The sequence below is a fragment of the Phyllobates terribilis genome, unplaced genomic scaffold (genome assembly GCF_046119375.1).
Source record: "Phyllobates terribilis strain yellow unplaced genomic scaffold, ASM4611937v1 Scaffold_1__5_contigs__length_1240528914, whole genome shotgun sequence".
In the NCBI taxonomy this organism is placed as follows: Eukaryota; Metazoa; Chordata; class Amphibia; order Anura; family Dendrobatidae; genus Phyllobates; species Phyllobates terribilis.
The window spans coordinates 1,157,888,709-1,157,902,922 of NW_027362761.1; the positions used below are offsets into that span (position 1 = coordinate 1,157,888,709).

Here is a 14,214-nt window from a genome sequence, read left to right on the forward strand (position 1 = left end):
ACAGAAAATAGTCTCCCAAAAAGTGGTTAAAAACTGCTAAAAAAATACAGTAGATGCCTCCTTAAAGCATCAAAGTTTCCTAGAGCGGTTTCCGTACGAAAATCTCCAATGAAAATTGAAAAAGCAAAACTGTAGTGTGAACATACCCTAAAGGTATGCGAACGGAGAGTTTCTTTGAAGAGTCTTTTGAAACAAGTCCACTTCGAAAAAACTTAAGAAATGGTTAAAGTGGTTTACACAAGAAAATGAGTCGGCTGTAAAATGACTCTGTGTGCACAGAGCCCTAGACTCACCTTCTTTATCGGAGGCGGCTGGAGTTTCGTTTTGTTAAAGGACAATTTGTCATCTTCTTCTTTCCTTATTTCGGATAAAACGCGCTGTAAAGACACCGGAAAATGTTAAAAACTCGATCCAGCCATGAGTTGTGACATTTATTCAGTCAGTATGGCACCACCTGGTGTTCATAATGTATAGCAACGTGCGCATCCACCTATTAAGAGCTGGTGGACGCACATGCTCAGTCACTCTCCCCACAGCCAGATCTCTGCACAGTCATCCCCTCTTCACTCCAGAGCAGGTATTGGAAAAACATTTCTCTCTGGTTGTCAGGAAAGGAGCACAGTCTGCACAGTAATTAGCAGAACAGCTGAGAACACTGCTTCTATAGGGGTAGTTAGAAGGGACAACATTAGCAGCTGCCAGAGGGGGAAGGAGACTGATTTTATACAGACCTGCCCACAAAAGCACTACTTGGGACAAATGGAAGTAGAAACTATTAGAAAGAGTGTTTTTCTTTATTCTAGAAACATTGAAAATTATTTTAAAAAAAAAAACACAAACAGCTAATACCAACCTTTAGGGACTTTTGTTATGAGAATGATTCATGGTATAATCCATTTCAATCATGAGAGAACATCATTGTTAAGCACCCTTAACACATGAACATATCCATTCTTTGTTTCTCCAATATCAGTCACTGAGGGGCTCTCGAGGTTTCCCTATATGTATTAGATTATATTATTAGCTGGTACTGATAGAATTGATGGATTTGGATAGTAATCTATGGAGTGTGGGCAGCTTGAAGAGGACCTGACATATCTAGAGCATAATTTTTTGTATAGTACTGTGATGCTAGTCACTGCTCAGGGACAAGCCATGAGGTTGGGTAGTCAAGCGGTCCGGGGTCAGATACCAAGAGGGCTCATCATAAAGTAAGGGGAAAGATAGAGGCGTAGTCAGGTCATGGTCCGAGGTCAGAATTCCAGGAAGGTAGCGGATCAAAATAAAGGGGCTAGGCAAAGGGATGGTCAAAGGCAAATCCAAGGTCGGGCAACAAAGATCAGAATACAAGACAGGGAGCACAGAGCAAACACATACCACTTGAGCTAAGCTACAACTGGCAGTAATTGGAGGCAGAGAACCAGCTAAGGAGCCAGGTAATCACTCAGAACAGGAGACACATGGAGGAAGCCTGGCACATCCTTGCCCTGACTAGGCGGCTGGACTGTCACTCAGCACACTGTCAGGAGTAATAATATATTCTTCCATCTATGAATAGTGTTCCAAAGGTAATGGATTGGTAGCAACAATCTACTGCAAATATAAAAAACTAGTGTCATATCTTGAGGGGGTGTCCACAATAACAAGAGGTTGTCTGTGCGCCACTTCAATAGAAAGCAATGGTCCAGATCAGGGATGTCAAACTCAAACACACAGAGGGCCAAAATGAAAAACTTAGACAAAGTCGCAGGTCAACCACTATACAGTATAATGGCCCCACATAGTCCTCCATACAGAATAATGGGCCCCATATAGTCCTCCATATAGTATAATGGGCCCAACACAGTCCTCCATACAGTATAATGGCCCCACATAGTCCTCCATACAGAATAATGGGCCCCACACAGTCGTCCATATAGTATAATGGGCCTCACATAGTCCTCCATACAGTATAATGACCCCCCATAGTCCTCCATACAGTATAATGGGCCCCACATAGTCCTCCATACAGAATAATGGGCCCACATAGTCCTCCATATAGAATAATGGGCCCCACATAGTCCTCCAACCAGAATATTGGGCCCCACATAGTCCTTCAACCAGAATACTGGGCCCCACATAATCCTCCATACAGAATAATCGCTCCACATAATCCTCCATACAGAATAATGGCCCAACATAATCCTCCATACAGAATAATGGCCCCACATAATCCTCCATACAGTATAATGGCCCCATATAGTCATCCATATAGTATAATGGGTTCCACATAGTCCTCCGTACAGTATAATGGGCCACACATAGTCCTCCATACAGTATAATGGCCCCACATAGTCCTCCATACAGTATAATGGGTTCCACATAGTCCTCCATACAGAATAATGGGCCTCACATAGTCCTCCATACAGTATAATGGGCCTCACATAGTCCTCCATACAGTATAATGGGCCCACATAGTCCTCCATACAGTATAATGGGCCTCACATAGTCCTCCATACAGTATAATGGGCCCACATAGTCCTCCATACAGTATAATGGTCCTCTTTAAGGGTTGTCCCAGCAATCAGACTCCACTGATGTCCTAGTGAAATGCTGGCACTTACAGCAGTGGGGAAGCTCCTTCACAGGGCTTGTTCCTACCTGTTGATCCAATAGGGATTATTCATGGATGGGGAAAGGTCAAGATGGCGCTGCTGTACCCACGGGGGCATTGCACTTACCTTGGTTTTCTCTGACTTCTCGGGGTTGGCACAATTGAACTGCCCCATGTTTGCTTCCATTAACAGCTCCTGAAATGAAGAATGAGAAGATAATACACATCATAAAGACGGAAGGGCATACAGACGTCACAGCAAAATCTCCCTGCTAAGGATGTGCCTTGTATCAGCCAGAGAGGAGAGCCCGTGCAAAGGGTCGTTCCTGCACTGGCAGACTTGGCACAAAATTCCATTTTTTCATGGCTTCTGAGCAAAACAGAGACATCTAGCTGAATACAGGTGATATGAACTGACCACAAAGTATGTTTTGGATGATTTATTACTGAAATAACTTTTATTACACTGGATCATAATAACTTAATAATCAAAAAAACTTACGCCCCTGTGATGTATGATTTGTCCACTAGATGGCGCATCTATGAAAGTATTTACTGCGTGGATGACCATGCACTGTAGAGGCAAACTGGGAAGAGTACAAGCTGGGGGGCAGCAACCCTGAGGGTCAACACCTATTAACACTCCCGATGGGTCTCACAAATATTCCAAATATCAATATGTCGCATATTTTGGAGTCATTGTAAGTCTGTAGAAGAGAAATAATATTTCTTCAGTTTTATTATTAATTGGTTTAACTTATTTTGTTGTTTTAACTTGTTTTGTTTTTAAAAACTTTGCAAGTCCCTCAACTGTTTCCCTGCACGACCACCTTCAGCTATCTCTGCACGACCACCTTCTGCTATCTCTGCACGACCACCTTCTGCTATCTCTGCACGACCACCTTCTGCTATCTCTGCACGACCACCTACTGCTATCTCTGCACGACCACCTACTGCTATCTCTGCACGACCACCTACTGCTATCTCTGCACGACCACCTACTGCTATCTCTGCACGACCACCTACTGCTATCTCTGCACGTCCAGACACTGCTATCTCTGCACGACCATCTACTGCATTCTCTGCACGACCACCTTCTGCTATCTCTGCACGACCATCTACTGCTATCTCTGCAAGACCCTCTACTGCTATCTCTGCACGTCCAGACACTGCTATCTCTGCACGTCCAGACACTGCTATCTCTGCACGACCATCTACTGCTATCTCTGCACGACCGTCTATTGCTATCTCCGCACGACCGTCTATTGCTATCTCTGCACGTCCAGACACTGCTATCTCTGCAAGACCCTCTACTGCTATCTCTGCACGTCCAGACACTGCTATCTCTGCAAGACCCTCTACTGCTATCTCTGCACGTCCAGACACTGCTATCTCTGCACGTCCAGACACTGCTATCTCTGCACGTCCAGACACTGCTATCTCTGCACGTCAAGACACTGCTATCTCTGCATGACCATCTATTGCTATCTCTGCACGACCACCTACTGCTATCTCTGCACGACGACCTACTGCTATCTCTGCACGACCACCTACTGCTATCTCTGCACGACCACCTACTGCTATCTCTGCACGACCACCTACTGCTATCTCTGCACGACCATCTACTGCTATCTCTGCACGACCATCTACTGCTATCTCTGCACGACCACCTACTGCTATCTCTGCACGATCATCTACTGCATTCTCTGCACGACCATCTACTGCATTCTCTGCATGACCATCTACTGCATTCTCTGCATGACCATCTACTGCATTCTCTGCACGACCATCTACTGCATTCTCTGCACGACCACCTTCTGCATTCTCTGCACGACCATGTACTGCATTCTCTGCACGATCATCTACTGCATTCTCTGCACGACCATCTACTGCATTCTCTGCACGACCATCTACTGCATCCTCTGCACGACCATCTACTGCATTCTCTGCACGACCACCTACTGCTATCTCTGCACGACCATCTACTGCATTCTCTGCACGACCACCTTCTGCTATCTCTGCACGACCATCTACTGCTATCTCCGCAAGACCATCTACTGCTATCTCTGCAAGACCCTCTACTGCATTCTCTGCATGGCCAGACACTGCTATCTCTGCACGTCCAGACGCTGCTATCTCTGCACGTCCAGACACTGCTATCTCTGCACGACCACCTACTGCTCTCTCTGGGCGTCCATCTACTGCTATCTCTAGAAGACCCTCTACTGCTCTCTCTGGGCGTCCATCTACTGATATCCTGCCCGCCTCTCTACTGTTACCCTGCACGGTCATCTACTGACACCCTGCATATACTTCCACTGCCACGCTGCACATTCATCTACTTCCACCCTGCATGTCCTTTTATTGCCACCCTGCACTTCCCTTTCCTGCTACCCTGCACATACTTCTACCCTGCTCCCTCTTTTTGTCTTGTGTCCTACCTCTCTTTACCTCTGTTTTGTCTCTGACCTACGCCTATACAGCTGGTCTACCTGTCCTTGCGCTGCCATCCAATCTCTCCCAGGTCAGCAGTGTCAGTGCGGGGAGCTGTGTACAGAGGACGGTGTTATGGGTCCGGTCAGTGTTCGGAGTGATGATCCCCCTGAATAGCTGAGGTGCCTGTCCATTGTCAGACGTGGGCAGAATCGTGCTGTATGGAGGCTTTTTCTGCCGTCTATCGGTAATCGCAGTAATGGGGCTGTTCCTATTGACGAGCTGCTCTGTTGATTTAACAGCTTTTATACAGAGAACAATCGTCCTTGCAGTGTTCCCTGTCAGGACGGCGTTTATCACATATGCTGACATGTTGCAAAAGAGGAATTGACAAGACCCGGCCAAAATAATTAACAGGGAAAGTAACGCTGGCAATTCTGATGAGGGACACGGCACCTTAGTCTATGGTATTATTGGCCACGGGCCGCTTCCACCTTCAGCTGTGAGGATGACCTATCCCCATGGGAAAAACTATAGGGGGGCCAAACAGGTAGGAACACTTGGACCCTGGTGCTTGAGGGTCTCCACAATTAAATATTTTCTATTTGAGACTAGACGCTTCAAGTTACGGCTGTGAATATTCCGGCACCCCTTCAATAGATACCGCATGTAGTAGAGAAAAATTGTAAAATCCATAAAGACATCTCCGGAGTGAGGACATATCATTCTCACATTGAACATATTTTATTATTTATAACAGGGAAAGTGAGAACCTCCATTGAAGTAGCACCTCCTGCCGTGAACAGGTAATTACCACAAGGGGATCTGATGAGAACCAGCCAACAAACCTAGGATTCGTATACTCAGAGGCAGAAAAGTACAGGGGTTTCCTCTGTTCAAAGGAATTAGCTTTCTTTGTTCAAACAAATTTTCTCATACTTTCTGGAGCCAGTGGTCAGTGATGAATATTGGGATTTGCATCGATCCGATATTTATGACAGATATATTTTCGCCATCGTAGTGAAAGGACAAACATAACACAATCACTCACATCAGCGTAAGGGCGACTAAACGCCTCCAACTTATAATCGTCAGGATGGATGATGCTATCCATGCCATATTTCATCTCTATAGAAAGGTAAAATAGTAATAGGAAACATGACAACAATATCACCGTCTGGGACCTCCAGGGGTGAAGATATCCTGATAGTTGGGAATCTCATAACCTTCTAAAAGACCTAGTACATCCCATGACCAGACCCCATATGAGCTCACCAAAGAGAGGCATGAGGGCGTAACCGTGATCTAATAAAAATCAGAGTTTGGGTTTTGGTCATTTGTCAGTCCTGGAAGGCACAGCTTGCTGTAGTTATGCCCGTTTCCTAAAGGAGTACCTCCGCTAAGCTCTGAGTCATTTCTGTTACCCAGGTTTAGTACTTTTTTATCTCTATTATATGTAATTGTTTATATTGTATTGTTTTGTTCCCATTTTGTATTGTCTTGTATATTTTTAAAAACACTGCCTACTTTTCCAGATGAAATCTAGAAAATGGAAACAGCACCCCTTAAGCAATACGCTTCCGGTAAAGGGTGTCCAATCGGCCTGTAAAACCTTTTGGTAGTGGCAGCTAGTAGTTCATTTTGTTATTGTGGAGTTGGCAGTTACCGTATCGGGGGTATATATTGTGACAAAGTCGCTGACAAAGTACTAAAGGGGAGATATGTAGCACTGAGGTTGTTAGTTTCAGTAATATACAGTAATATATTCAGTAAAAATCATCCAGCACACTAAGTGCTGAGAGGAGTTAATCAGCTATGTTTAGTGCTAGGATGATTGAGCAGCTGTAGAGTTTCAGGAGTCCAGAGGATAAATACCCAGCTTTCTAGAGCAGTGTGTGGCGTGAGTCTGGAGGTGAAAGTTCTGGAGCTGTGTTTTTGTGTTAAGGAAAGCTAGACCTTGTGTTGATTGTTCCTGAAGCGGACGAATTCCCGTAGCAACAAAGCCTATGCCATATGTTATGTTTTGTTTTCCTGTTAAGCCGGGAAGGCCGTGTTTGTTTTGCTAACTCTGCACTGGTTTTATGCTGTACTTTTAATAAAACCAGTGGAATATTTGAAGAACCAGTGTTCCTGTGTCTACCTCTATGTGCAGCCGAGTGAGCCGATCTACCACAATATTTACACTACCGTTCAAAAGTCTGGGGTCATTTAGAAATTTCATTATTTTTGAAAGAAAAGCACATTTTTTTTCAATGAAGCTAACATTAAATGAATCAGAAATACACTCTATACATTGTTAATGTGGTAAATGACTATTCTAGCTGCAAACGTCTTGTTTTTATTGCAGTATCTACATAGGTGCATAGAGGCCCATTTCCAGCAACCACCACTCCAGTATTTTAATGGTACATTGTGTTTGCTAACTGTGTAAGTGTGACGCCTCGCTCCCGCTCGCTGGCCCTACCCTGAGAGACGGGGGTACTCGGAACCGGGCCTCCTGGTGTAAGGTGGATGCAGTCGCCCAGGGTCATCACAGTAAAAATAAGGGACAGGAGGGACGGTGGTAATCGAGTGGATGTAATGACTACGCCACTTGTGGTGCCTGGTGATTTGCCACCAGCGCTGCGGTAGTCCTCTGAGGCGGGATGTCGTGGCAGCAGAAGATGGTACTACTCCCCACAGGCGGAGCAGGGCCTCAGGGCAGAGAAGACGGATCAGGGGGGTCGTAGTGGGTGGTACGGTGTGGTGTTGCGCTAAAATAAGGGACCGGAGGCAATGGATGCAGTCTTCCAAGTTTACTCATGTTGTTAGGTGTCAGCTGCAAGGTTTCTCCTTGCTCCTCACGGCGCGCTGCGGCCACCAGGAAGGGGTTCAGCATACTCCGGGTAGTTCAGGTGCATCAATCAGGACCCCCTGCACCAGAGTGTTCCTAGACTTTCCCACTAGGTCCTCTCATGTCCGTATGTGGTGCGTGTTACAAGGCTGGGTCTCCCTCTGGCTTTACACAGAACAAGGGTACGGGTGGCAACTCCGCTCCATCCGTTACCCAGTGGGATCCTCTAAGCCTCCGGGCTTTTCTGACTAGGACATGAAGTAACAAAGCCAGATATCGGGGGCCGGTACCCCTTTTGCAGCAGAAATCTCTGACTAGGCCAGAATAGTGAGGACAGGTGGGGTATGCCGCTCCGTCTGCATCCCCTGGGATCCTTTTACCTGTGGAGCTTGTCTCCTCTGCTCCCCTCCAGGCCTTCTTAGGTAGGGACCTTGACCGGGTAGAGATAGCCGTTAACTCTAGCCCGCTCCTCGCCTCAAGGCCGGAGACCGTGTATCTCCTGTCAGCTGCAGGTTCCACCGGAAAACCACGTTCAGTGATGAAGACCACAATCAAAGGACCTTGAACCTAAGATGGCCATTGATTAAATATGATAGAATGAGTGTAACCTAAAGTGCGTCCTCCACCCTCACCCACTACATGATTCCCCCTATCTTTTGGTTCCCCCCATCTCCTCTATCCCGGCTGGGGCAGCACTATGGTGCCTTAAAGCCCCCTCAGGACAGGAGTGGTGTAGTTTTGAATGGATGGCTGAGTCCCGAGAGGTGCTCCACTCTTACCTCAGAGAGGAGATACCACACCTCGGTCTGAGGTGCAGTACCCCTGTGGCGACTGAACCCTCAGGGGCGCCACATAAGAAGGCTAATGGATGTTTAGAAAACCCTAGAAAACCCTTGCACAAGTATGTTAGCCCAGCTAAAAACGGTTTGGCTGATTTGAGAAGCTATAAAATTGACCTTCCTTTGAGCTAGTTGAGAATCTGGAGCATTACATTTGTTTGTTCTATGAAACTCTCAAAATGGCCAGAAAAAGAGAACTTTCATGTGAAACTCGACAGTCTATTCTTGTTCTTAGAAATGAAGGCTATTCCATGGGAGAAATTGCCAAGAAACTGAAGATTTCCTACAACGGTGTGTACTACTCCCTTCAAAGGAGAGCACAAACAGGCTCTAACCTGAGTAGAAAGAGAAGTGGGAGGCCCCGCTGCACAACTGAGCAACAAGACAAGTACATTAGAGTCTCTAGTTTGAGAAATCGACGCCTCACAACTCCTCAACAGGCAGCTTCATTAAATAGTATACGCAAAACGCCAGCGTCAATGTCTACAGTGAAGAGGCGATTCTGGGATGCTGGCCTTCAGGGCAAAGTGGCAAAGAAAAAGCAACCTCTGAGACTGGCTAATAAAAGGAAAAGATTAATATGCACAAAAGAACACAAACATTGGACAGAGGAAGATTGGAAAAAAGTTTTATGGACAGACGAATCAAAGTTTGAGGAATTTGGATCACACAGAAGAACATTTGTAAGATGCAGAACAACTGAAAATATGCTGGAAGAGTGCCTGACGCCATCTGTCAAGCATGGTGGAGGTAACATGATGGTCTTGGGTTGCTTTGGTGCTGGTAACATGGGAGATTTGTACAAGGTAAATGGGATTTTGAATAAGGAAGGCTATCACTCCATTTTGCAACGCCATGCCATACCCTGAGGACACTGCTTGATTGGAGCCAATTTCATCCTACAACAGGATAATGACCCAAAGCACACCTCCAAATTATGCATGAACTATTTAGGGAAGAAGCAGGCAGCTGGTATTCTATCTGTAATGGAGTGGCCAGCGCAGTCACCAGATCTCAACCCCATTGAGCTGTTGTGGGAGCAGCTTGACCGTATGGTACCAAAAAAGTGCCCATCAAGCCAATCCAACTTGTGGAGGGGCTTCAGGAAGCATGGGGGGAAATTTCTCAAGATTACCTCAGCAAAGTAACAGCTAGAATGCCAAAGGTCTGCAATGCTGGAATAGCTGCAAAGGAGCACTCTGTGACGAAAGCAAAGTTTGAAGGAGAAAATTATTCTTTCTAATAAAAATCATTATTTCTAACCATGTCAATGTCTGGACTATATTTTCTATTCATTTTGCAACTCATTTGATAAATAAAAGTATGAGTTTTCATGGAAAACACAAAATTGTCTGGGTGACCCCAAACTTTTGAACGGTAGTGTATATATATTTCATGTGTTGAAATCAGAGGAGTATATACTATATGCTCACTGTGAGTTTCCTAATAACCGGCCTTATTAGTGGAAGCAGCTGCAGCCTCATCCATCACTCATCAGTCAATTGCGTAATTGTCCTGATAATTGGAGGAGTTGCGTCCCCTGACAAATTGGTGGCAGTGGAGGGATCTGCGTGATCTCTCCAGTGTTATTGCCGACACTGCAAATTTCTCATGAATGTACTTTGGGGAAAATTTAGCAAAGTAGCACTCCGGTGTTAAATGTAATCTTTTGTCCCCATTTTAGTGATTATTGTGTATGAAGTGCTGGCACTGATTCACGTTCCCATTGCCGCTTTCTCCTGGTCTCAGCGCCATTCCGGTCCTCATCGGCACCACATGATCTATCCTGCATTGTGTCCTCACCCGCCTGGAGGGAGTAGATTATTTACATGTAACCCACCTCTGCTTTCTTACGGTTTCTCAGTTTCTTCCCTTGAAGAACGTCTTGGTCTTTGGGACTTTTGTACGTGGTGTTGGGAACCTGTGTGCAGAGATGGCGGACATTTATAGCAAATACTGAGACAACTACTGATATCATTATGCGGACAGGAGACCCTTCCCGTGTGTGAATATTCCCCGCGGCTCGGCCATCACCACTTACATTCCTTATAATAATAAGGATGCTCATGTCTGCACCTCTTGTCCCCCCACCCCATCCTCCTTTCCCCCCATCCTCCTTTCCCCCCATCCTCCTGTCCTTCTTTGCCCCGTCCTCCATTCCCCCCGTCCTCCTTCCCTCCCGTCCTACTTTGCCCCATCCTCCTTTCCTCTGTCCTCCTTTCCCGTCCTCCTTTGCCCCATCCTCCTTTCCCTGATCCTCCCATCCTCCTTTCCTCCCATTCTGCTGTCTTCCTTTGCCCCATCCTCCTTTCCTACCGTCCTCCCATCCTCCTTTCCTCTGGTTCTGCTGTCCTCCTTTGCCCCCGTCCTCCTTTGCCCCCGTCCTCCTTTCCCTCCGTCCTTCTGTTCTCCTGTCCATCTTCTTCATGAATAATGCTCAAAGTAACACAACCCCATTCTGACCGGTCAGGACCCTCAGGGTCAACATGAGGCCAGAACGGGGATTTATACAGGTCCATGATTCCTCATCATTTACAGATGCAGACACTTTTTATTGTAATACACACCTCAGCTGCTGCAGAACCCCATTATACCCACCCCAGCTGCTGCAGAACCTCACATTACACACAACTTCTGAGGTGTGTATTATGAGGTTGTGCAGCAGCTGAGGTGTATTCTGATGTACTGCAGCGGAGGTGTATTATGAGGTTCTGCGGCAGCTGAGGTGTATTATGAGGTTCTGCAGCAGCTGAGGTGTATTCTGATGTACTGCAGCGGAGGTGTATTATGAGGTTCTGCGGTAGCTGATGTATATTATGAGGTTCTGCAGCAGCTGAGGTGTATTCTGTAGTTCTGCAGCAGCTAAGGTGTATTATGAGGTTCTGCAGCAGCTGAGGTGTATTCTGTAGTTCTGCAGCAGCTGAGGTGTATTATGAGGTTCTGCAGCAGCTGAGGTGTATTATGGAGGTTCTGCAGCAGCTGAGGTGTATTATGAGGTTCTGCAGCAGCTGAGGTGTATTATGAGGTTCTGCAGCAGCTGAGGTGTATTATGGAGGTTCTGCAGCAGCTGAGGTGTATTATGGAGGTTCTGCAGCAGATGAGGTGTATTATGAGGTTCTGCAGCAGCTGAGGTATATTATGAGGTTCTGCAGCAGCTGAGGTGTATTATGAGGTTCTGCAGCAGCTGAGGTGTATTATGAGGTTCTGCAGCAGCTGAGGTGTAGTATGAGGTTCTGCAGCAGCTGAGGTGTATTATGAGGTTCTGCAGCAGCTGAGGTGCATTATGAGGTTCTGCAGCAGCTGAGGTGTATTATGGAGGTTCTGCAGCAGCTGAGGTGTACTATGAGGTTCTGCAGCAGCTGAGGTGTATTATGAGGTTCTGCAGCAGCTGAGGTGCATTATGAGGTTCTGCAGCAGCTGAGGTGTATTATGGAGGTTCTGCAGCAGCTGAGGTATATTATGAGGTTCTGCAGCAGCTGAGGTGTAGTATGAGGTTCTGCAGCAGCTGAGGTGTATTATGAGGTTCTGCAGCAGCTGAGGTGATATTCTATCACTAAAACAGAACCTAAGAATGAAGGCTCAGCAGAACTCAGTGACTGTGGCGCCCCCTAACTGTTTATCCCTGCAAGCTTTGATGAGCATGCAGCGCTAAACCAGAGCGATCTCTTCAGTCCCTGGATTATGGGGACGTTGGACCCAACCAGGAGGAGATGGCAAATGATATCAGACGCCATCACTTTATCAGCCTTTAAAACGATTATACAGGATTAGAAATAAAACAAGAACAGCGCTATCCCTGCCTACAGGTTGTGCGTGGTATTGCAGTGCAGTCCCTGACTGTGGGGTTAATAGACACAGTGGTAGACAGGTTCTGGGACACAAATCTGAATACACAACTGCAGCTGCTGAAGAACCTCGCTGTTCTATAAAGCAGGAGCAGCGAGTGTCAGTCCCATCTTCTGCCCCGCACTGTATAACGCCCCCTAGTGGGCGACCACTGACCGGCTGGTGAGGCTTTTGGACGGGTATTTTCTGTGGCAGCGGCAGAGTTCTGGGCTTCGGCTTTGTTATACTGAACTCCTTCACTTCCGTCACTTTAGAGCCTTTTATTATATCCGGACCGTCCGCCATCTTACTATCAATGGAATCTATTAAGTTCAGCACTTCAGGCTGCCACCTAGTGGAGAAAAAAACGTGCACTCATCGCAGTGTGTAACATAGAGTGAGACGATCAGCAATGAATACAGTTTAGGAAAATCAATGTGCCCTGGCTGCAGGTTGTCAAAAAAATACTCACCCTCCCCAGGTCCAGAGCTGAGTCTCCGCTGCAACTCCCAATGTATGTTATTGTCTGCAGCACTGATGTCAGATCGACAGCGCTGCAGACAATCACTGCTCATGCTGTTATGTCTGGCAGACAAGCTGAACTCAAAGATGTGACGTCAGGGCTTCAGGCAATAACAGAAAACAGAAGTAGAGGCGGAGAATCAGTGCTGGACCAGGGGATGGTGAGTAAGGCACAAATACTTTTTTTTTATTATTACTATTATTATTATATATAAATTCTTTCACAGATTTTTCAGTATTTTTTTCACCCATCGAAAGCAATGAGAAAGTGCAAAAAAAATTGCAGCGTTTATTGCGATTTTTGTAGAAAGAAACTAACTTTATTAAACATGTCCTGTAGACAAATCACATGTAATCCGCTCAAAAAAAGCAGCTAAAAAAAGCATAAAAAAACACAAAAATACACTAAAATCTGCAGCATTTTTAATGCCAAGAGAGCAGGTTTAGCTGAAGACAAAGACACTGCGTGTGAACATAGCTTTACAGCGATCACTATTAGATGAAAATAACATTAACTTTATTTCAGATACAGGTTTAACTTTCTACACAGTAATATAAAAAAAATAGAAAAAAATACTGTATATATTTATTTTATTATTTATTTTTAGATTTTTTGTGCCCTTTTTATATATTTTTTTAACGTGGTAATTCTATAGCCCATGCGCCTAGGTTATACACGCCAAGCTCTGGCCCGCAGGGCGGTTTTATTTGGTCCGCAACACCAGAACCACAACCCATATGTAGGCCCATTATTCTGTATGGAGGACTATGTGGGGCCATTATACTGTATGGAGGACTATGTGGGGCCATTATACTGTATGGAGGACTATGTGGGGCCATTATACTGTATGGAGGACTATGTGGGGCCATTATACTGTATGGAGGACTATGTGGGGCCATTATTCTGTATGGAGGACTATGTGGGGCCATTAAACTGTATGGAGGACTATGTGGGGTCCATTATACTGTATGGATGACTATGTGGGGCCATTATTCTGTATGGAGGACTATGTGGGGCCATTATACTGTATGGAGGACTATGTGGGCCCATTATACTGTATGGAGGACTATGTGGGGCCATTATTCTGTATGGAGGACTATGTGGGGCCATTAAACTGTATGGAGGACTATGTGGGGTCCATTATACTGTATGGATGACTATGTGGGGC

General features: G+C 45.8%; 1 protein-coding gene across 1 annotated transcript in view; it reads right to left on the reverse strand.

Moving 5' to 3' along the window:
- LOC141162562 (cilia- and flagella-associated protein 99-like) overlaps window positions 1-14,214 on the reverse strand; it is a 76,289-nt gene that overhangs the window by 24,253 nt on the left and 37,822 nt on the right. Inside the window, exons 6-9 of the mRNA XM_073648793.1 lie at window positions 12,701-12,875; window positions 10,539-10,619; window positions 2,721-2,789; window positions 294-377 (exon numbers count right to left, since the gene is read on the reverse strand). Of these exons, the coding sequence (XP_073504894.1) occupies window positions 294-377; window positions 2,721-2,789; window positions 10,539-10,619; window positions 12,701-12,875 (409 nt within the window). The remainder of the gene's footprint in view (window positions 1-293; window positions 378-2,720; window positions 2,790-10,538; window positions 10,620-12,700; window positions 12,876-14,214) is intronic.